General features: G+C 47.5%; 2 protein-coding genes across 3 annotated transcripts in view; both read right to left on the minus strand.

Moving 5' to 3' along the window:
* Window positions 1–1040: 1040 nt before the first annotated feature.
* Window positions 1041–7904, minus strand: LRRC47 (leucine rich repeat containing 47). The gene is made up of 7 exons (XM_081199982.1): window positions 7191–7904; window positions 6123–6578; window positions 5397–5513; window positions 4725–4840; window positions 3660–3762; window positions 2711–2800; window positions 1041–2226 (listed from the first exon to the last, which is right to left on the minus strand). Exons 1-7 carry the CDS (start codon window positions 7887–7889, stop codon window positions 1990–1992), a joined length of 1818 nt encoding a protein of 605 aa, XP_081056108.1. The 5' UTR covers window positions 7890–7904; the 3' UTR covers window positions 1041–1989.
* Window positions 7905–9973: 2069 nt separating this feature from the next.
* Window positions 9974–23854, minus strand: part of CEP104 (centrosomal protein 104) — a 29228-nt gene continuing 15347 nt past the window's right edge. For both annotated transcript variants that reach the window (XM_081199981.1, XM_081199980.1), the window contains exons 10-22: window positions 22963–23166; window positions 22066–22233; window positions 21670–21843; window positions 21105–21281; window positions 20545–20751; window positions 19716–19832; window positions 18409–18445; window positions 17456–17537; window positions 16835–16943; window positions 15634–15772; window positions 15404–15471; window positions 14477–14573; window positions 9974–14139 (exon numbers count right to left, since the gene is read on the minus strand). In XM_081199981.1, coding sequence (XP_081056107.1) covers window positions 14003–14139; window positions 14477–14573; window positions 15404–15471; window positions 15634–15772; window positions 16835–16943; window positions 17456–17537; window positions 18409–18445; window positions 19716–19832; window positions 20545–20751; window positions 21105–21281; window positions 21670–21843; window positions 22066–22233; window positions 22963–23166 — 1716 coding nt within the window. In that variant the 3' untranslated portion in view covers window positions 9974–14002. The remainder of the gene's footprint in view (window positions 14140–14476; window positions 14574–15403; window positions 15472–15633; window positions 15773–16834; window positions 16944–17455; window positions 17538–18408; window positions 18446–19715; window positions 19833–20544; window positions 20752–21104; window positions 21282–21669; window positions 21844–22065; window positions 22234–22962; window positions 23167–23854) is intronic.

Here is a 23854-nt window from a genome sequence, read left to right on the forward strand (position 1 = left end):
GTCCAATGTGGAACGCCACACTTTTTTCTCTGGCTCTTGGGTCTTTCCCTAGAGACGCACCTATACAGGCTCTGCTTTGCACCCTCTGTGAGCGTTTTTGCCTTGCTGAAATGCCCTTAAATTCTGGGGATGATGATTAATTACATTTGCACCTCACCTTTTTCTCCAAGGAGCTCAAGGCGGATTACATAGTTCTCCCCATACTGTTCTCACAACCACCCTGTGAAGTAGTTAGGGCTGAGTGCAAATGGCTGGCCCAAGATCACCCAGCAAGCTTCATGTCTGAGTGGGGATTTTAACCCCCGTCTTCCAGGCCCTTGTCTGATATTCTAACACCATGCCACACTGGCTCAAAGCTTCTTACTTGCCTGGAGGATAGAGAGGGGCATAGAAACAAGCTTACTGTGCAAAGTCATGCCTGTTGCTCCACCCACTTTTGACCGTGGCCCTGGCCACTGCTGGCAATGTGGCCCCCAGAAGTCTGCTTGAAGAAGAATGTGGCCCTCAAGAGTGAGAAAGATTCATGGCCCCAAAGTAGCATGGACAGGCACTTCTTCTGGCAGGGCTCAGGTTACTCTCCTGAGGTTGTGGACTCTCCTTTCTTGGAGGTTTTCAAGCAGAGGTTGGATAGCCACCTGACATGCATTCTTTAGCCGAGATGCCTGCATTGCAGGGAATTGGATTAGATGGCCCTTGGGGTCCCTTCCAACTCTACAATTCTAAGATTCTACGAAGACAGCCAGCCCAGAAGGAAAGTTTAAGGGGGCTGGGTCAGAAATTAACAGCCACTGCTGCCTCTATCCCCACTCTTATTATGCATCTGAGTAAGATGATGGCATCCCCCGTCCCCAATGAAAACGAGCACAACTCAGCTTGATTACAGATCCATGATAAACACACTGGGAAGGGACTAGCGCCACAGAGTGGGTATGCGATATTACTGTGAAAACTGTTACGGTGTGACATGAAAAAAAATCTGATCAGGCCCTTTGGAGGAAAAGTTCAGCATAAACTGAAATAATGAATGGAAGTTCACACACTTGTCATTTTCTCCTTTATTTGTACTCTTTCCCCCCCGCATCACTGGCTGTTACATTTCCCAGTTCGTCCATGCAGTCAATGAAGGCTAGAAACTTGGACCACGATACAGGCCTTTTAGGCACAACCAGAGGGGTGGTGTACATGGTCCTGCGTTATTACCAACTTTTTGTTGCCCCTGTGGAGAGCAGCTCATGGCTCTTCCCAATGGCAAACCACTGACTTTGAAAGAAGCGTCAGTTTCAAAAACCGAGTTTTCTACGTGGCACGAGGGAGGAAGGGTGGGGTAGATGCTCCCCAACACACACAAGTCTGCAGGCCTGTTTGTATGGCTTCATGCTACTCTGCTGGCAAGATGTGAAGAAAAGCCAGCGTGGCATAAACTGAGAAAAACAGTTTGGGTGTCAGTGCAACCTCTCACATACTCTGCAAGACACCTGAGTGTCATGGGGAGAAGAGGACTTCAGAGAGCAGCAGCAGCACCACCACCACCCAGGTCAAGGTTACAAAGCAGGCTTCAGAGTCTGAAGCAATAGCAGGCCACATCTGTATTGCTAGAAAGCACAACACCTGATTAACAGTGGTGGAGGCAGGTGAGGGTGGGTGTGTCTCTCACACCCACAAAGCTTCCTACCTGGCCCCGATGCCCAATTATGCAGAGATGATAGAGTACCATTATGTCACGTGGATATTAGTGTGTCTCATTAAAATAAATATGATCCTGCACCTTTATTCAAGAGATCCGTGTGGATCCCTGGCTTGGGTAGAAGGTCTTTGAGTCTCTCTCGAGATCACAAAAACCCTGCTTTTAGCTGTCAACCAAGCCCTCTCCAAAGCACAGCATTGGATTTCTGGCTGACGAGTTAAAGAAACGATAAAATCCTGCAAGGGGAGGCTGCTCACAAAGGCTGTCTAGCGTGCCCCACAACAGGGAAAGGAAACCAAAGGCGCTTAATGAATCACCGTCATGAGGGACGAGACCATACTGAAATCAGTTTTTGATGGATAAAGGACTTTTAAGTTCCCGTCCTTGTCCACGACCCGAACCTGTTCCAAAACGAGAGGGAGGGTCTTGGAAATGCCTTCAAGCCTTGAATTCTCATGCCCGGCAGTGTCGTTTGATTCGTGATCTGAATCCAGGTCTTCGCCTGTATTCTCTGAAGTGGATCTGTTCAGCTCCGCCATTTTCTGTGGTGAAGGAATGAAGATTGCAACATAGAGAGTTACTCAAGAGATATGGCAATGTTCTCCCCAGCTCAGAACCTGAGGTTTCCCTTCAGTTATTATGGGACTGGAGGCCCAGGAGACAACATGACGCTGCTATGAATCCAGAATGCAGCATTTTAGGGTAAAGGCGGGCAGAAGATGCTAAAATGGAAAGTGGAGGGATATGAGAAGGCAGACTTCAAAACACAAGGAGGGGTGTGTGTGTGTGTCCTGCATGGACAACTAGGTACAGGTCCTGGGTGCAAGAGCTGCATATGTAAAGGCCACAGACCTGATGGACAGTGGCTGAAGAGAACCACAAAGAGGTGATTTGATTTTGCACATTGGGCTTTGCTTTTAAACCGTGAATCCCGTAACTGCCTCCAATAGATAAATCAGGACCCTGCAAGTGTGAAGTGTGGGTGCAAAATGAGGAGGAGAGGGCAGAAGCAGAGGGACTCCTTACTAAAATGAGGGTGTCCATCACATCCTTGCACGTCTGCAGGCTTGTGGCACTTGTCACTTCCAGAAGCACATCAGAGGTGGTTTTCCCAAGCTTAAAAAGAAGAAGAAAGGGAAATGCCAGATGGAACTGAGCTACGAAGGACAGCATCATGGAGTATCATTTTAGGTCAGTAACATTCACAGACACACAGTCAAAATAATTACAGGTGCCAGTTCTCTCTCTTTTGGTGGTTACTAACCCCCCTCCCTGGCAAATGTAGGTAAAAGTGATTTTTTGAAAGGCATGCTGTAGATTGAGAACCTTCTTGAAATTCAGCTTGCGGGGGGGGGGGATACTTTGTGAGAAAACAACTTTTGCAGAGTTAAGCCTGTGTTAACTTCCAAATTACAGAATATGCCATTTTATGGAGGATGAGGTTGTCACTGGCTACCAACCGCACTGACTAAGCTCTCCTTCCACTGTCAAGAGGCAGGATGACTCTGAATACCAGGTGCTGGGAATCGCAGCACTTAAGTCCTGCTTGTGGGCTTCCCAGAGGCATCCGGCTGGCCAATGTGAGAAAAGGATGCTGCTGGACTAGATAAACCACTGGCCTGATTCTGTAGGCATCTTCTTAGGTTCAGAAAAGCATACACCACTGTAACATGGGCACCTAATTCTTTTTAGGGTGGAACAGTGTCTGGAAGCAGATCTGCATTTGAAATTCCAGGGATGCGACAGGCAGTGGAGAAGCAGTAGGTGGGAGAGCCTGACCACCACTTTTCCTCTTGCAACAGCCCCTGCTCCTTCCCTCCGTAGCACAACAAGCACTTCACCCAAAACCTCAACTGGGAAGTATGAAGAGGGGGGAAGCAAACCCATCGCACCTCCCCAATTTATGTAGATCACAGAACAGACTTTTCCTAGAAAATGTACAGCCTGGCCCGCAATCAAGTCACAGCATCTGTACCTTTGTCTTCTCGCTGTTTGTGATTGGCGGGAAAGAAATCACAGCACCTTCGTTGTCAATCAGGCAGGGGTAATTCTCTTTCCCATCCAGTAACTGGAGGTACCTGATCAAGGGTAGAATAAGAAAATGGAAGCTACTTAGGGGATGGGGAGAGGAAGTGCAAATACACGTTAGGTTTAAAAATAAGAATTGCTTCTGACTCAATGTATTCTTATTTTTTTAAAAAAAAACACAGCTCTGTGAAGACACAGACAAGAAACCTCTGAAGATCAGTTGCTGGGAATCGCAAGTGGGGAGAGTGTCATGGAATTCTACTTAATATTGATCCATAGCAGAACTCTGACGTAGAGTTAGCAAAGAAAAAAACTTAAACACATTGCAGGATTAAAAAAATAGACCAGAGGCAATTAATATTTCATCCAGCAGAGCTTTACTGCTACTGAAGGCAAATGAGCATAATGGTCACAAATCCAAAACATTCAGGACTGGCACTGTCCAGTTGCAGCCTAGTAACACTATAGCATACAATGTACAGAACACCACATCAGAAGGAAAATAAAGAAAAAACAGAACCAATTTAAGCCAGCTGTACTCAGCTTCTCTGAAGGTATAAGCCAAATATCATGAACCTTCTGCTTGTTTCTTTCACACAGAGAAGCTTCCAGAACACTCTTGAATTAATAGGAAAGATCTCTACACATCAGATCAATACTTTCTGTAGTAAGAAATGCAAAATGAGAGTGCCGCTTACTGGCTTCTCAAAGGAATTTGGCTGGATGCTGTGAGAACAGGACGCTGGACCAGATGAGATTTTGGGAGCCCTTTCAGCTATAGCATAGGACATTAGTGATTTAAATAAAATAAAGAATGAAAAGAAAGGACTTTTCGGGGAGCCTTCTTGGGGGAGGGAGTTCCAAAGACACAGACCTCCTGCTCCCGCTCCAAACCATCCTGATTGTTCTGAGGACGCTTCCTGCTTCCCTTCCCCATGGACCCCTCCTGGCTCTTGCCTGCCCTCTGTGCAAGATTTCAAGGGCTGTGCTCTGCTTTAAGGTGCAGACTTACTTGTGCAGTCCGGATATATTCTGCCTCCTCTTCTGCTTCCGCTGCTCCTCGGCCTCCGACTGCAGCTGACGGAGGAGGTCCTTGGCCTTGATTTCCTTCCGGCCCAAGGGGATGATCTGCAACATGGATGCAAGGCCAGAAGTGTCTTGGAGTCAGTTTCTGTTGTTATTATTAATGATATATATCCCACCTTTTTCCCAGACTGGGACTCAATGCACCTTACAGGTAATAATTCAAAAACACAGATTAAAAACATAGTCATTAAAGAATTACAACAGTATAAAAGCAGATCTATTAAAATACAGATAGTAAAAAGAGCACAGCACTATTTAAAAGTTATTTCGTTAAAAAATACACTCTGTTCCCAAACAGTTGGAATAAGAAAGTCTTCAATAGCTGGTGGGAGGATGCCAAGGAGGGAGCCAGTTTAGCTACTCTTGGATGAGAGTTCCAAACCCTGGGAGCAGCCACTAAGAAGGCACTCTCCCGTGCCCCAATAAGCCTGCTTGTAAGGGTGGCAGGACTGAGAGAACATCTCCCCTGAAGATCTCAGAGGCTGGGCAGGTTTGTCTTTCAGATAACCATCATGCACAACAGCACCAGTTGCCTGCTGCTGTCCCTTTGTGGGGTATCATTCTGAAAGGCTTTCTAATCTTCGTGTTGTCAGCCTACCTTCAATTCATCTGGCGGCCGAACGTCGTAGAGAAGAGGACCTTTCACAAGCTGCAGGTCATGTGTGGCGATGGTGGCTGCTGTTCGCTTCTCGCAGATGTCCTCGTGGAGTTTGGTCTGAAGTGTAAGATGTGTCATTAAAACAAGGCTGTGCTGAAGAGTCACAACAACAGGCTTAACTTTAAGGAGTGTGTTAACAACAACAACAATTTTATCATCAGTACTCTGCCCATCTGACTGGGTTGCCCCAGCCACTCTAGACAGCTTCCAACATATAAAAGCAAATAGAACATTACACATTAAAAAGCTTCCCTAGACAGGGCTGCCTTCAGGTGTCTTCTAAAGGTTATATAGTTACTCAAATCCTTGACATCTGATGGAAAGGCATTCCACAGAGTGTAACAATCTGGCCCTTTCTCCTCTACCACACTGAGGGCAGACAAGGACCCCCAGGATCTACTTCTTTCTGATCAGGGGAGCCATACATCCTTAACTGTCCTGTGCTAGTGGGAGGCAAAGTTACCACCCGCATGCCTGGGCTTGGAGATGCCCCTTTTGCTTTCCCTTCCACCATGCTCAAAGTAGGGCTACCCCCCATTTCAGTTCTGAGAGGGAGGTTTATCTTTACTTGGGGAAACCTAATCTACAACTAACTGAATCAAAGGACATCCCCCTCTGAAGCTGGGCCATGCCCAGAAGCAAGTGGTATCGTCTTTCGAACCTTACCTGAACTGAAAGAAACCTCTTCAAAGCATTGCCGGGCTTGAAGTTCATGCCTTTCACTACACAGCACACAATATAGGGGCGGACGTCTTTGACACCAGGGCTGGCTTTCACAACCAATGGAGCTGGATTCTCAGAGATATGGAGAACTTTCACTAGCAGCTTCTGGGTTTCTTCCACCTCATCCTCTGCATCACTGCCTTTTTTCTTGTTTTTATCTCTCTTTTTCTTCCTCATCTCCTCCTTCTCAGCACCATCCTGCTTGCCTTTTCCTTTGCCGCCCCCTCGACCCCCGACACGCAAATATTCCAGGATAGATTTTGTTTGGCAACCATTTACCATCTTCTCAAGCCGTTTGTCTTTGAGGGCATTTCCTTTTAAATTGACTTCCTTCAGCTTAGGGCAGTCAGCCAACTCCACAGGGATTTCCGATAATTTGTTGTTGGAAACATCCAAAGTCTAGGGGGAAAAAGTATATTAAGTGGTTGTCTTCTAATTCAGACACTGGAAGAGTTATTTCAAGTTCTGTCTACTGACGGACAACAATGAAAAACATTTTGTGTATCAATAAAAACTCCCGAGCCAATGTGAGTACAGAAGCTGCCATACCAAATCAGACCATTGGTCCATCAAGCTCAACACTGTCTACATTGGCTGGCAGCAGCTCTCTGGTTTCAGACCCGAGACCTTTCGAGTGCAAAGTAGATCTGCCAATGAGCCCATTCCCTGCTCTGATCATTTGCTTTTCCGTATATTGCAGAAACCTCAGCGCTATTCATGCATTCATAATAGGGCTCCACACCCATTCCTGACAACCTCTGGATTTTTATGTGTGAATGGCAGCAGCAAAACAAGCAGTGCTCTGGGATGGACCATTTTCATCATCAACATCTCAAGAAACATTGATGTCTTGAACAGTCATCATTTTTCATGCATGCTGAATTATGTCTTGCATTGTTACTGTATATTAAGAGTTGCTTTTATTTGTAAGACTTTTTTTTTTTGCTTTCCATCATTATTCCTAGTGTTTAATTACAAAAGCAGAAACTGGGAAGCACCGAGGGCTTTTACCTTGAGGCAGGCCAGGCGGGAGATGTTGGGGCTCAGCTCCTCCAACTCGTTGCCCGCCGCCTCCAGGGTGCCCAGCAGTGCTAAAGGGGCGGCGCGGCGGGAGTCACCTCCGTCGTCCGTGGGAAGCAGCCCCCCGGGTAGGGAGCGCAGGCGGTTCCCGCCTAGGAGCAGCTCCTGGAGGGCCGGAGCGGAGCGAGCCAGGCCGGGCCCCATTTCGCGAAGGCGGTTGCGGCGGAGGTTGAGGAGGCGTAGCTCAGGCAGGGCGGCAGGGGAGCCCTTCTTGGCGGCCGCCACTACTACCTGGGGCTCCCCGGTCCCGCCGAGCTCCGCCGGCAGCTCCTCCAGGCCGTTGCCGGAGAGGTCGAGGGTGCGCAGCGTGGCCGGCAAGAGGCGCCCGGCCTGGGTCAGCCCTGACGGGCCCAGCGCACAGCCGGGAAGCGCCAGCGTCTGCAGCCCCGTCAGGAGCCCCAGGACCGGCCCCGGCTCACGCAGCGCCGCGCAGCCGCCCCCGCGCACCTCCAGCGACCGCAGCGCCGCCCCCAGGGAGCCCAGAGCCCGCGGAAAGCGGCCCCCAGCGGCCTGCACACGCCGCTCCAGGGCGGCGCCCGACTCCAGGCTCAGCTCCCGCCGGCCGGACTCTGTCACCTCCGGCCAGTCCTCGTCTTCCCCTCCCGCCACTGCTACCGCCGCCGCCGCCATCTTTCTCTCGGCTGGGCACAGCCGCTTCCGCTTCCGGCGTCAACCGCGCTTCCGGTCCAAGATGCGCTTCCGCTTCCTGTGCCGTCAATAGTGGAAAAAATGGAAAATGGCGAGATGTCCTATATAGTCTTATAAAGTGGGCGCAGAAAAGGGGACGGACGCGTGTGTGGCGAATATGGGTGATATCCTTAAAAAAGATTTGATGGTAATTTTAAATTTATTTCCTGCCCTTCAGCAGGCCCCAGCGCGTTACGTTTTCAAATGTCGAATTTAGAAGTAAAAATATTACATGAAAAGCATGTAGATAAGCGACATTCAGTTGCCGCTTCTGTTTCTCATTTGCATGGTAATAAAATGAAGAGGCCGCTCTAGCCCAATATCCAACTTTCATGGTATCTTTATGGTTGTCTGCATACCGTAGGTTGCCCCTCACCGGATGTAAACCGCCCTGTACTAAAAACTCTATGGCTGTCAATTGAACGGAAACGGTGCGACTTAAAGGCAATCATATCGGGCTTCCTGCATTTCCTTTTATGTTTGGTTGAAATTACCCGAGGAGCTGATTTGCAATTGCCATAACAATCAATTTAAATTAACCCTGTTTTTTAAAAATAGTTGAAAAAAATCATTCATTTAAAAGTGCCATAAGCACATTCTATGATTCTCTATATGGTGGTTTGTCCATATAGATATGGTCCGAGTGGTCTGCGTACTCTGAAGAAATGTCTGCCGAATGGTGGCTATCTGAACTGCCTCCCTGATGCATGCAGGGCCCAATTCAAAGTGCAGGTGATGAAACAACGGTTCAATAAGCCTGGATGTATCTTTTTAAAAGCCTTCAGGCCCATGTCCCACTATGTCAGGGATTGGGCAGCTATGGCCATCCAGATGTTGCTCCATTCCAGCTCACTCCAGCCTGATCACAGAGATACCAGTGATCCAAGTTGTAGTCCAATCTCTGGAAGACCACAGGAACACAGGAGGCTGCCTTATGCCAAGCCAGATAGCTTGTCCATTGCACATAGTTTTTGCTCTGCCTGGCAAAGGTTCTCTGGGATCTCCAGACAAGGATCTCTGGTTCCCAAACCTTTTGTCCTACCCATCCATTCCATCTTTTGAAAGTTGATGGGTGTTTCATCCGACCACTTAGCAAACTTTTGCTGTTGAGGTACACATCAAAGCACATGCATACATGTTATAAAGTTTACACCCAACTAATATTTTAACAACTAGTCTTGCCTTTCTAATGGAACAGATGCACCCCTTTTTAATGGACGAGAAACTCAGTTCTATAATGTACTATATGGGAGCAGATATTACCTTTCAGTTAACTCCATCCTGTGAAACCCTTACCAGCACATAGCTATCTGTGGCCAATATAATAATATAATAATGAAACTGGAAGCGTTGGCTAGATTGCATCCAATGAAAAACACAAATGCAGCTGACAGAATTTGACCAATAAAAACTATGTAATATACAAGTGATACCATTTAAAAAGCTGCAGATTTTTCATCTGGCTTAAAAACAAATATGTTTTTTCCTTAAGTGTTGGCATCATTGTCAAAAATCAGTGCCATATCAGTAGTCCTTATTAGCTTGAAATTTTGGCCCTGATCAACACAGCCTTGATCTTTGTTGTCCAGTACAATAAATCAAGTGCTGAGCCAAACACCAATGTTCTCGAATGTTTGCAAGTTTGTTGTGGACCACCTGATATCATCAAAGGTCCACAGACCACCTCTGCACTACCTGATCTGCACTATGCTATAGACTTCAACATCAGCTGAAAATGCTGCCCAAAGCTTCTATGCACAAATCAGACCCACGAGGCTAAGCAGAATTCTTAGCTGCTCTTCTCTGTGGAATTCCCTTCCTCTGGAGATCCACCCAAATCTGAGCTTGTGTGCCTTTTCTTTAAACAGTCCAATTTTTAATATTTTTATTATAGAATTGGGTTATGGTGGCAAGGACAGGGCAGAGCATAACCAGTACCAAATCTTTGGAATGGTGGACTACATATAGAACACGATAAACACAGAAATAAAGATATATTTCAAAAAGAGAGAAATAATCACTGCCACTCCTTGTTGAAATATAGACCTTTATTATCAGAGCAGTACAAACCTGTGTGCAAGTTGATGTAACAAAAGGAGTGCAAAACTCTGGAATCAGGCCTGCTATCCAGCAATTTGCTCATTTCCTACAAAACCATACTGCATGGCTAAGTTGCAACATGGCAAGCTATCCAACTTAAGTCTTGAAAACCCCAACTGAAGACGTGTTGGCGCCAGCTCCCTTAGATGAGCCTCTGACTGGAGACTGGCTTGGTGGGGAGTTGCAACAAACCTTTGCCCCAGATTGGGGAATCTGAAGGGCAAGCGCACGTCTTGTGCACCTAAAGATATCCTGCGTTGGAAGTTTTCTCCTGCAAACACGTTTCCCTCCTTAGAGGTAACTCGGTTATTTCTAGCCAAGGTCACCAAGATCCTGTGATTACACAGGAAGGTGTACAGGAAGGCATGTTAATGCAGGAAAAGGGATGACACTCAGGGGTAAAAAACCAGGGGTATTTAATCTGTATCCCACTGGCTGTTCTCCCAACCCCACCCCTCCACTGGCTTTTTTTACCTGTTATATGCAAAACAGGTCTGGTTTGGGTCAAATCAGTGAACGGGGGTTCTAGGTGGGCTCCTCGGCTGCTTCTCTCCTGCCCCAGTATTCCTGTTCTTCAGCAGACAAAAGGGTTGGGAACTTGCGTTTGCCAATGTAACTTCTTGTTCTGCCCTAAACAAGCCAAAGGACAATCCAGGCCTTTGTTTGGGGGAACATCCACCTCCCCCCCCTTCTGTGTTTCCATCTGCCCCTTTCAGCAGCAGCTCATGTGCATCATGACCCACAGCATCGTATCTGTGGCCTGGGATGGGCCAGGGCTGAGGGCTTCAAGAGGTTCCAGTACAAGGCCTGACTTATGGTAGCTTCTGGGGGGATGGAACAGGGTTGAGAGGGGCTCGGATAAGGAGGTGGAACGTGCAGGGCACGTTCCGCAGCTGTTACAGTGGCCCCCCAGACCCCACTTAAGTGGGCAGGAGAGAGCTTTTCTACGCAACTCACTCAGTGGGTGTGTGTGGAGTGATAAATACACCAACCTGTGCCTTACTCTTACTTGATGTGCTTGTGAGTAGATAAAGGGAATGCTGTGTGTGTGCGCCCATAGGCATGTTTGATTTGTGCCAGAAAGCGTGCAAGTGCTTAATGCCCACTTATGCTCCTCGTAGCACAGCACAACCATCTAAAATTGGAAGTGTCCCACCCCAATCAAAAGCCTTTCCTCCGCTGTGCTAGGTTTGCTGCCCTACCTGCGAGGACTAGAAAAGGAAGGCTAAAGCGAGTCTTTTGCAGAAGGAAAGGAATGAAAGCTCCCTAAGAAAAGCCCTGCTGAATCAGCCCAAGGGGTCCATCTAGCTTAGCGCCCACCAGATGCTTTCTAGGAGCCCCTAAGCAGGGCTAGAAGGGCAGCAGGGTCGCTTTCCCCACTGCCCAGTCTCTAGCTCTTTTAAAATTATTTTTTAATAAAGAGGTATGTTACATCTGCATATACACTGAGCCAGGGGCAGTGCATCCTGTTTCACCGCTTGAGGCAAAATGGGAAATGCTGCCTGACCCTGCTGTTGCCGCCACTATACCTGCTCCTGCCACTGCTCGCTGTGCCACCAGTATGTCTCCTACTGCATCTGTCACTGGCAGAGAAACAGCACTGCCATTGGCACTGATTTCAGGCAAGATCACACTGATTCAGGGTGAGATATTGCCCCAAATAGATGTGATCTTGCCTGAAATGGGCAGTGCTTCTCTGCTGCTGGCAGAGGTGGTAGGACACTGCTTTGGGGGCTTCTGCTGCCTAAGGCAGCGGCCTCATTCTGCCTAATGGCTGGCGGGCTCTGCACAGAGTTTCCACCTGACTATCTCTATTTTTTAAAAAGCCATCTAAGCTGGTGATCTCTAGACTCCTTCTTTCACCTCCATAATCCCTCTAGTCTACACAGTTGCGAGGCCGTAAAAAATAAGAAAAGGTTAACGTTCACAAGGGGTCATAGTAGCAGTTATGCCCTCTGTATCTGGCTACCTTTTCTTTCTGCTTGCTGAAGAGTTTGCACAATTCAAAATCCTGCAGATCAGACATTACACATCTTATAAGAACATGCAGAACAAGTTTGATAATGCTGTCCTTTCAGAAGATCCTTTAAAGTGAAGGATGGGATGGCAACTAAACCCTTTCATGACTTGATTAACATTCCTGAGGTTGTTAAGGATTTTCATTAACCTGATCCAGTGGTTTTCAAACTTTTCCATTACATGCGAATTTCTTTCCCATTAATGGATGCATTGTTTTATCATCCAAAGTGTTATGCTATCCTCTCTGAGGGAGGGCAACCTCCTATAGAGGTTGGAAAATCCCCGTTTGGGAACACAAGGCTGATATATTATTTAGATCTGCAAGAACTGCAACCACCTGTCAGTTCTCATTTCCAGAGTGCTTTGCACATAGCGAAGATTCTGGGTTCTCCCCTCCCCCCTATTGCTTCATAACATAATGTGCTGTGCCCACACATGTGCTGGGTTACTAGAACTGCCTCTTGAGCTCTAGAGAAGGGGATTCTGGTCTGCCCCATCTTTTCAAGCAGAACATGATCAAATAGGTCAAATGGGACAGCTCTGGTTGGACCTCAGTAGTTTAGACTGCAGGTAGGGGAATTAAATGCTTTGAAAATGAAAACATCCCAAGGATTCCAGGGATGGGGAGCCTGTGGACCTCCAAACGTTGTGGGCTGGGGCTGATGGGAGCTGGAGTCCCACAACCTCTGGGGTTGTACCCAAAGTGCGTCCCGTTGATGTTTATTGGCATAACTCACTGCTTTCAGTGGGTCTACTCTGAGTAGAACTAGGTTGGATACAACCGTTGGAGGGCCACCAGCTGTCCATCCATGATGTATGCAGAAACTCTAGTATGTCAAGGAGAAGGCCAGGTGAGAGCCCTTTCCTCTGACATTGGAGAGGTTTCTTTTTTTAACAAAGTATGCAAGCATTTAAGCATGCAATTCCCACTCCTACCCCCCACTTGAAAGATGAAATGGAACAGGCAGCCAAAAGCTGTACCCCCCCAGACCACCCAAATGGCACAAACTGGTTCTTAGGCCAATATTTATTGGCCCCTGCAGTTCTCTCATATGTGCATTTGGAGGTGATGGTGGATCAGCAAAACTTTCTAGAAAATAGGGTGAGGAATGTACCTTTCAACCAGACAGGAAGAGGGCAGAAAGGCCTATGGTTGGCAGCCCGGCTGCCTAGTTTGTGGGGCTTAAATCTGTGCGTTTCTTTTGTATCTGATTATGAACAAGGAACAGGCATGGCCTTCCTAGGGTGCCTCAGGTGGTAGGTTTTTTTTGGGGGGGCCCAATAAGAGCAGCAGAGTGGGAGACAGACACATCAGACTTATGGGGGGAACATCTCCTGCAGAAACCCCACAGAATCCAGTGGGGAATCTGCAAGAGCAGCAGGAGACGCAACAGATCCTAATGTGTAGAACACACCTCATGAGCAAATGCTTCAGGCTGAGCCTAGACTGTAAGTCACTGCCTAGAGAAATTCTTATGAGAACTAGGTAGGGCTAGGAGAACTAGGAGAAAGACTGGCATGGCAAATCCCACCAAATTCAGACAACCCATGTAACATAAGAACCCACCTCCTTGTGCCTGGGCCTGTAGTGCAAGGAGAAAGTGACCCAGAAACTAGAGGGTGTAAGAAGGCTTAGACAAGGCTTCCTCTTTCCCCTGCTTTTGTGCTGCAAGAGATCACAGTCAAGGAGTGAGCACCCACCAGATGGAGTTTTTGATGTGCAACTTCTCCACCTGTGTGGACAATCCCCAGGGAAGAGAGGACCAACCTATCGGAGCCAAACAATCATACAGAGACGCGATTGGCTTATAACTGTGCCACTTGGGGAAGGAGAGGAGTGTGAGGCAAGGTACCGCCGCTATCTGCAAGCAGAATCTTAGAGCGAGATACGTAAAGTGCAGCCGGTTGCGGAGCCAAAAGGAAAGAAGAGATCCGCGTCATCGCTTTGCATACGTTCTGCCAGTGCTTTTATTCATGCCTCCTCGTGGGGTGGGGATCTTGCTGCCAACCGATGGGGAGCGAAGCTTCATGCCCGTCGGCCCGGATCGATTGAGAGGTGCTCCGACAGGCCTGCCTGAAAATTTGGGGTGGGGGAGAAGAGTGTTTGAGTTTAGACAGAGACAAAAGCAGGCACCGTTGCAGGATACGCCTCGTTCACAATGCACTCTCGTTCATGCCTGTGGGGCTGAGTGTACAACCCCAGGTTCCCCAGGTGAGTGTGGAGATGTGTCTCCCACACAAAACATACACACATCCTTAGAGTCTCAGCTTCCCACGGTTTTTTTTTACAAAAGGGACACCTGTAGGTGTCCGGATGCTGGAAGAAAGCTGCCTCGTGCTCTGGAGAGGCAAACAGACACCACCCTGCTGCCTAAGCATCATCTGTGTGAAACCAACAATGGAGGCTGTACCGGCAACTGGCTGCATTGGCATGCTCTTGTTCAAGGACTGGGCCCGTCTCAGGTTCATGCGGCAGCCGTCTTTGCCCATGAGGTGCACCTTCCAGGCCTATGGGGAAAGGAAGGAGGGGAGAAGGTCAAAAAGGGATCAGGTCTTTCACACAGATAATGAAATCAAGCAGGCTGGGGGTAGGGAAGAGATGCAGCACGTAAGGTGAAGAACCTGGAAAAAAGAGCCTGCTGGATGAAACCAAAGGGGCATCCAGCCTAGCACCAATCAGATGTCTCTGGGAAATGGATAGACAGGGAGTAAATGCAATAGCCTCCCCACACCCAGGTAATTGGGACTGCATTGTGTCTAATATTGGTCAAAGGGCATGGTCATAATGACTAGGGGTCATTGACTGCCTTAGTCTTCTCTATGAGTCTACCCCACCTTTATAGCCAGGAAAGTTAGGGTCCATCTCTGCATCTTCTGGCAGCCAACACCACCGTCTAACTGTGAACTGTGTGAAAGAGTTGGGGTCCCTGCTTTCTGCTATGCTGCTCTCGTGACATCTACCTCTGGCCCACCTTGCAGGGTGGTTGGGAAGATAAAAGGGGGCCGGGAGAGAACCACCTATGGGGAAAGGGCAGGATCAAACGGACACAAATCAAGCAGCTGGAGCCAAATAGGAAGATGAATTCATCCCAGAGAGATGCTATAGCTGCATCGAGAGCACTTCTGTGGAGCTGCCCACTATGCTTGTTTCACACTGCCTTGCTGCTGTGCCAAGCTGCTAATACAACAAGACAGGCAAGGTGCTATGCAATTCTAGCTGGGTGAGCCGGACTTCATCTGGTCAACCAAGATTGGAGGATAACCCTTCTTGTAAGGTCAACCCTTCCTTTCCCTCTCTTTAAGCAGTGACTGGCCAAGTTAAGGGCGATGGCTCTCACCTCCTCTCCTGGCGTGAAATTCTCATGGCACAACGGACAGTGATTGGCCACTTTTTCAGGCTTGGCAGCTGGAAAGAGGAGAAAGCAGAGAGATGTCATTGCAGACCGCATGTCCCAATCTCATGCTGGCTTCGGCTGATGGGAGTCCAAAATGTCTGGAGGGGGCCTGGTTGGCGGAGGCCGCTGTGCCTGCTCCCTGCCAGCCCACCCAGAGCCCCGCTCTTCCTTACGATTGCAGGCCTTTCCCTTGACATGCCGAGGCAGCTCGTCCTTCGGCAGGGCTTCGCAGCAGCGCAGACACTTGTCAAAGTTGTCCTTTTTGTCGCACTCTGTCAGCAGGTGCTCCGTCAGGCTGGCAATCTCAACCACCTGGAAGGGGACCGTCCACAGTCTGAGGCAAGAGCCAAATGTTTCTCTCTCTCTCTTTTTAAAATTTTACTTATAATTTTCAGATTTATACATTTCAATAATTTCACAGTCATTTTAACATTTCAAAACTTGGCTTCCTTCCCTCTCTTTCTGTGGTTCCCTAAATTTATTTTTAATATCTTCTGCATACAGTATCCAAATTAACTTAATTTGTTCATTTATTCATCTACTTTAAAAATATACTCTTATTAAATTGCAGCTTATTACAATAATCTTGCCAATGTTCTTATCTGTTTACAATTTATCTGTAAAGATTCAATAAACCATTTCCATTCTTTTAAAGGAGTTTGTTATCTTGATTTCTTATTTTTCCAGTAAGTTTCGCCATTTCTGCATATTCCATAAGTTTTTTGTATCCATTCTTCTTTTGCTGGGACATCTACCATTTTGGGGCAAGTAACATTCTTGCCATTGTAGTAGCATACATAAATAAGTTTCTAAACAGTTTGGGTAGTTCTGTCCCTATAATTCCCTAAAGAGCCAAATGTTTCTCATGCCAAAGCCCTAATTGTCAGCACCTGGGATTAAGGGTGCAAGTGTGGATCGGCAGGAGCTCAGCCCTTTCACACCCTGCCACCCAATCACATCTCTGGTCTGGATGCCACGCCTTCTGCTGTTGTACAGAAGAGAGAGAGAGAGTGTGTGCGTGCATGGGCTGGAGTGGACCCACATTCTATGGGATGAACTCAGATACAGGATCAGAGGTTGCTCACCTTTCTGGGCCAGTAAGCACATTTTGGAGTTTTGAGAATGTGCTGCAGGCCCCAGTCCCAAAACAACTGCAGGACAGGGGCATGGCATGACACAAAATGACTGCCACATCTAGAGCAGCAAAGATAGACAGGACCACAACATGCTGCACCAAAGGGGAGCCATGTCTCTCTCCAACCTTTCTCAGATCTCTGGGCTGCTACTGCAGGGCTCACCAACACAGTCCCTGCTGTGGCACACATCCAAGGTCCCCTCAAAAATGCACAACGCGTGTTCGTGGCGGGGGCTCACCTGTTTGCAGAACTCGCACCTTGTCAGCATTGGGCAATGTTTCCAGTAGTGGAGATCCAGGCCTTCCTCCGTGAAGGATTCGTCTCTCTCCCCACAGAAGATGCAGAGGCTGGAGTTGGGGAAGAGCAACGAGGGGAGAGGTCAAGGCAGAGGGATTGAAGGGCCTCCTGCACCCTGGTTTGCTTTAGAATGAGGGACTCGGGGCACATCTATGTCCTGCATATCCCACTCTGTGGTCAAATCTCTCTTCCTACCGCTGTGTTAAGGAGGCACCTGCAGGGTGATTTATGGCAAAGAATGCAAACTGGACAAGCTAATGCATTGGCAGTCGGCCTATACAAATGCAAATGACTTTTGTCTAATGTACAATGAACACAGGATTTGAATCTGGGGTGCAGAATATAAAGAGGGATGCAGGGCCACCACTAGTTCTGCTGAGAAGACAGGTTTCTCCTTCAGTCTCATCACTTGGCAGCGGCCGTTCCATTAGGCTGCAGCAGAGGAGGGAAGCAGGGCAAAGAACTTTAAAAAAAATCCGGCCAAAAGACGGGCAGTTCTGACTTATTCAGCCCAATTTATCTGTTCTGGAACTAACTGCTCACCGATATTTTTCTTACTTACTTGTCGAGGTAATTTGCAACTGAAGTGTGATCATCTGGAGTGTCTGCTTTTGGAGGCTGTGGGGCTTTTTTCAAGAACTCGGCTTAAAAAGAAGGAAATAAAGGGAAGGTGGAGGGAAAGAAAAAAGAAATGAAATGAAATGAACCAGTGTTGAAATATATTTCCTGGTGAAAAAGGGCACTTTGTGGGGAGGGGTTAGCGGAGGATGCATTAGGACAGCCTTTCCCAACCCAGGGTTCCCAGATGTTGTTGGACTACAATTCCCATCATCCTTGACAAACTGGGCCATGCTGGATGAGGCCGATGGGAGTCCAGCGACATCTGGAAACCCAAGGTTGCAAAAGGCTAGCTTAGGGCATCCCTCACAGCAGTGCACCTGGTGGGAGGGTGTGTGTGTCACATCTTCTAAGCACTGCAGAGTGCAATGTATTTTATTGCTGGGAAGAATACAACACATTCATCAGCCTTGCCCACTATTGTTGAAGGCAGAAGGGCACTTGCTGGCAGATGAGAGAATATGCCACGTTGGAAAAGGAGAAAGTGAAATGAGCCTCCAATGTTGCAGCAATAGCCTTCTCCTTTCTACAGAGGGCAAACAAGGCAGTATCTGTGCAAAAGGATAAAGTAAGAATAAAATAAAAGTTGCTTGTATGGAAGGCAGGAATTTCACCTGCTCCTGAGTTAACTGAGTGAGGAATTTGGATGTCCCCACCCTCTTCCTTAGAATACACCACACAGACTACAATAATTTGGAATTCTGTTCCATCACTTAAAATAACTTGTAACTAATGTGTATCCCCATTAAGATCTGTTTACTGAACTCATAGCTTTCTGACTTCTTCTGACCCACGGCAATCCAAGACTCAAGATGAATTGAATATGCAGTTTTACAAATACGATTTATAAAAGGCATGTACTATGAGAGGATATTGGGTTTTAAAAAAAGTGCCTACCTTGAGCCTTGGACTTCTGAAAATCATTCTCTTTCTCCTGAAGAAGAAAAGTAGAATAAATTAAAAACAAAAATGTAAACGGAATCACAGTACATTCTTGCACTTGTTTATACAGAAGCCAGCCTAAAGTTCAGGGAAACTTGCTCCCAGGTAAGTGCTTATGCAGGAGGGAAGCTTGATGTTGTTGGGACTCCACCTCCCATCAATCTCAGCCAGCATGGCCAGGCATGATGGGAGCTGGACTCCAGAAACATCTGGAGCATCACAGATCAGTCCCCTCTCTCCAGCCGAAATCCTTTTCTTTGTTCAGCAACCGAGGAATTGAAGAAGAAATCTGGTTAATAACAATGAATTAAATAGAAGGAGAAGGAAGTGGCTGAAGCCATAGCAGAAGTCCAATGTCTGACAGTTGGCATATCTAGTAAAAGACATGTTCCTAAATGCAGAAAGCCACAGGCTCAGTCCCTGCCCTTTCCAGCCACAAAAGATATTAAATAACAAATCCCTCTGCTTGAGACCACAAAGAGCTATTGCTGTCGTGAGGCAGAGTTTGATTCAGGAATGGGTTTGCATGGAACCCTTCGCTAAAACAGAGGAAAAACCTTCGTTTCCACAGCACTTTGCACTTGACTTTCTTGGGATGTTGGGTGATTGGCAGGTGTGCGGCCCTGCCCAAGTGTCATTTTTTTTGCCCACAAGGCTGATCCTGATAAGGATGGTGGCCTGTGGAGTCAAAAAGGTTCCCTACCCCAGGTCTATACCAACTGACAGTGGCTCTCCAGGGTTTCAGACGGGGGTCTTTCCCAGCCCTACTTGGGCATATTGAGGAATGACCTTCTGCATGCAATTCACTTGGGCTTCAGTTCTTCCCCAAAGTTAAAAAATGGAAACCACTGGATAAGAATGTTTTGGGCTAGCCTTGTCTGGCTCAGTTTAAGGAAGCATGATGTTACTCATTCGAGGCTTCCAAACATCTCAGTGATGCAACAATCCTGGAGGAGAGAGGTTGTTATATTTTTGAACTTGAAGTTGTAGGATATTCAGTTTTTAAATGTTTGATGTTTTGTTGTGTTTTTATATATGCTGTGTGCCACCAACCAGCTTCCAGTAGTACATGAGGCACCACAAAAGCAGCTTGACTAGGAGGGACAGTGGTACGCATGCACATTCAGTCTCCAATGGTGGAAGACTTACACTATTTCAAAAGGCAGGGAGAAAGAATGAAAGAAACGTTCTATGACTTCCTTCTATCCGTAAGGATAAAGCAACGGAAGAGCATTTTAAGACCCTTGGTGGCCATCACATACCTTTACAGCCTGAGCTTCCGTCTGCATGTCCTTCAGAGCTGCCAGCTGACCTTGCAACACTTTGATCTCGTCTTTCTTTTGCTTTTCAGCTTCATCGGTAGCCGTCTTTCTCTGCGCCTGTCAAAACACACACAGTTGAAGGTTGCTGGGTTTGGGGCCCGAGTCACCAACAACACTGGCCTGATTGTCTTCTGGAACTAGGATTCTGCGAGTTCTCAGCTTACACAGCATCAAAATAAGAAAAGGAGGAACATTGAGTAAAGACAGGGACAACGTCTGAATGCACCTGTCTACCAACCTGCAGAATTTACTCAGTCAGAGAGCAGAGGCAGAAGCCAATGGTGACATGGCCACAAGATGAAAGCTGCTGCCTTCAAGGCTGTTTTCCAAGAGGGATTTGACAAATTCATGGAGAACAGGCTGTTTAGCTCCGAGGGAGTATACCTATGGATACCTGGCATCACCAACGAACAGTGGGAGCAGGAGGCCTGCTTTCTCTATGGCTTGCTACCTGGAGACATCTGGTTGGTCATTGTGGATGCTGAACCAGATGGCATTTTGGTCTGATCCAGCAAGGGTCACTTCGCCTTCCTGATGGGTTGAGCCTGACACACAGAAGAACGTAACAGCTTGCTGGATCAGCCAGTGGCCCATCTAGTCCAACATCCTGTTCTCACAGGGGCCAACCTGTAGGAAACTGGCAAGCAGGATCCTGGCACAAGTGCTCTCTCCCTTCCTGTGGTTTTCAGCAACTGGCCATTGTTTTCCTGCCTCAGTCAGCACAGCCTCTATGAAAACCACAAGACCTGAAAAAAGTTGCATTTCTTACCCTTATTTCAGCTTCTGTGAGTTTGCCGTCTATTTTAGCAAACCCATCAAAAAGCGTCTTGTACAGAATGTTCTTGCGTGTGTTGGCATCATCAGGAGGAAGGTAATCCAGGATGACGGCTCGGTGCTGCCGATACATATCCAGGATGATCCGGAGGGCTGTTTCCCGGACCTCATATACTCGATGCTCCAGAGCTCCCGTTGCAAACTAAGGGTGAAGAAAACATGCAATCGTTTTTTGAGTCTTATGGAGGTGGTTTAAGTGTACATTTGATGTCCTGAAAAACAAACGGGGAAAAATGGGTTCTACAGGTTTCCTGTGTGTTAGAAAAAAGCTGGCTGTGCAGGGTGCTAGTGGCTAATGCCTGCAACATCGACAACACACCTCCCACCTCCAAAGAAGTTTTTCTAAGTGATTTTACTGAGAAAGAAGGAGAGTGGGGTATGGATGTATAAGCACAATTGCAGAGTTTGTGCTGCACCTAGAGCAGGTGGCTTCATTAGGAATGTAGGAAGCCGTCTTAGACAGATTCAGAAACCACTGGAAGCTCAGCTCCCTACCCGCATGACGTTATCGACAGTAAAACCGGTGTTATCCGTCCCCAGGTCTTTCAGCAAGCGTTCCACTAATTCCACCTGGCTCATTGCAAGATGTGTAGGGGAATTTGGCTTCACAGGCTGCACCAGGTGAGCAGGTATAATCTGAAGAGGCTTCACTTCGTTACAGAGGGCCATTTCCTGGGGGGAGATGGAGAAGACATGGCACACTCGGGTCAGCGGTTAATGTGTGGCCCATAAAGGCACGACTCAGCAAAACAGAACTGCCCTCCCAAGCCCTGCAAGATTCAGCAGTGGTTTGAGCCTTACAGGTTTTACTTCAGAACTACACAAAGAAGAGGAGTACTTAGTAGTGACATAGATACACACAGTTGTTCCATACCTGTCAGCAATCATGCCACAGAATTCAGCACTAACTTGCAGCTTCCAGATCATGTGCAAGTGAAGCCCCGCAGAGAGCGCATTGCAGTAATGCAGTTGAAGTGATCAGTGCATGAACCTTGAATGTCATGTGTTCAGGCAAACACTTGCATGCAACTGCAAGTCTTTGTGTATTGACTAGACTGACCTGGATGAAGTTGGCAGCTGCTACACGAAGGCGGGCAGAGGAGTCCCCCGTCCTGGAGAGAAGGTTGGGAAAGGTCCTTTCCACACAGTAAGTGGTCTCTTGCTTCCCTAGTTTATGCTTGGGGATGTACTGCGTGATGATCATCTTTAGGAGCTTTAAGGAAGCTTGAAAAACCTACCAGAAGGAAACCATCAAGGTGGTTAAAATAGGAACTGTGGTCAAGAGGGAGAGAAATTTTGATTGCATGGGGCTGCTGCGTGTGGAAATCTTTACAACCATGTGAAACTGGGAGTCACTGGACCCTGCCGCTTTGTTCTCCCACATTCTCATTTAGAAGATATAGAAGAGGGCATTCACAGGGATGTTAGACCCGCCCCCCCACCCGATATTGCTCACCGAGGAGACTATGTCTTTTATGGCTCTCACTATGAGGAAGATGGCGCCCCGAAGGAGGTTCTTCAGGTCTTCCTTTGGCGTGTTTGTGGATACTTCCGTCATCTTTTTGTATATGGCGAGCAACGAGTCTTCGCGGTAGGACCATGTCTTGGAATAGGCCCCTGCAACCTGGCAAAAGGGGAATGTTCAGGAGCTGGAACAGCCCAGATCTGCACAAAAGCCGACACTTGTCATTCTTTCATCAGGAAGAGCCTGGCCAGTACTGCTGCAGGGGAGAGATGGCTGGAGCCACCAGGGGCAAGTGATTCCACCTGCCTTGCCCCACTCCCCTGCCTAGAACCCTTTAAAGGAGGCGCTGCTGTTTAAGTTATTATTCTTGCTCTCCATTTATGTTTTTTTTGGAATTACTCTGCTGCCTTTATGGCAGGAAAATGAACACATGTTAACGCTTCTGAAATGTTACGATTTAGTTTGATTTTTATGGTATTGCACTATATTTTGACTGGTAGGTTTGCATTTGCATTTATATTGCTTGTGAGCTCCCTTGGGATGTCTTTCTCGGCCGAAAGGCAGCATATAAATAAATAAATATCACATGCTGGCATGGCATGCTGAGGAGCAAAACCCAGGATGAGTTTATGCAGCTAGGAGCAGAGTTGACTCTCAGTGCCACCCCCCAGGTTGCCTGTATCGGGCTGGAAAGAGCCCCAGAGGCCAGACCAAGAGGCCTGGGTAGCTGATTTTGGCTCAAATAGGAACAATTTTCAATTCAATTTTCTTTGTACCATCTGCACCACTTATCCAGGGCTCTATCCTGCAATGTGCAAGGGTACTCTTTATACATGAAAGTAATGTGTTTGCCCTGCCATTACTAAGCAACGTTTACGAGGTCTTTACCAGGCCTTCCCCAAACACTTCAATGGCTGAGCTGGCCTCCCTCAACGCTTTCTCGGTCAGTGGCTCTGGCTCCCCGACGACGCCACTTCTTGGGGTGTCCCCAGGGTCCTCCTCGTTCATCTCAGGGTCCAAGTAGGGAAAGCCTTCCTCCTGCTGCTTACGAATAGTCGGGAGGGGCCTCTCATCGTAAGGTAAGAATTCAACCTAGCAAGAGAGATAGAGAAAGAAAGACAACGCTGTTTTTTAAAAAGTACTAGCTCCGTATTGTATACACTGACTGGCAGCAGCTCTCCAGTCTTTCAGGCAGGGGACATTCCAAGCCCTACTTGATGCCATTGAGGACTGAGCCTGGGGCTTTCTGCATGCAGAGCAGATGCTCCGTCACTCAGCTGTAGCCCTTCACTTGCTTCACTAGCCATGGGAGAACTAGTACAAAAATGGTGATCTGCTGCAACATCCCCCTTGCAAAAAAATGTTGGAAAATTGGGTCCAATTCAGGAAACGGGGTTAAGACAGATAGAGTGAGGGACCTCCAGCTTCCCAGACTTTCCCTGTACCTTCATCTCTATGCTGACTTCTCTATTGCTTTGTTATTTGAACTCATACATCTTAGGTTGCTTCCTGTTTTGCAACTTCCTCCTCACCCTGTTCTCTCAGACCTCAAGACGAGAAGTCACTTAGACCTATCCTCTGAAAACAAAGGACCAAGCATGGCTGCCTTTGCCTTCTCTAGGATGATAAACTTTTCTACCCAAGCTACGTACTTCCTACAATTCCTGTGTTATTTTTCTGACTCTGAAGGCATCACTGCACCTCAATTGGGAAGCATTCAGCAGCCCAAAGGGATCCCCAGCCTTAGATGGTTTACAGAAACTGCAACCAATGAGCCCAG

The sequence above is a fragment of the Podarcis bocagei genome (genome assembly GCF_964188305.1).
Source record: "Podarcis bocagei genome assembly, chromosome: 7".
NCBI classification, from domain to species: Eukaryota; Metazoa; Chordata; class Lepidosauria; order Squamata; family Lacertidae; genus Podarcis; species Podarcis bocagei.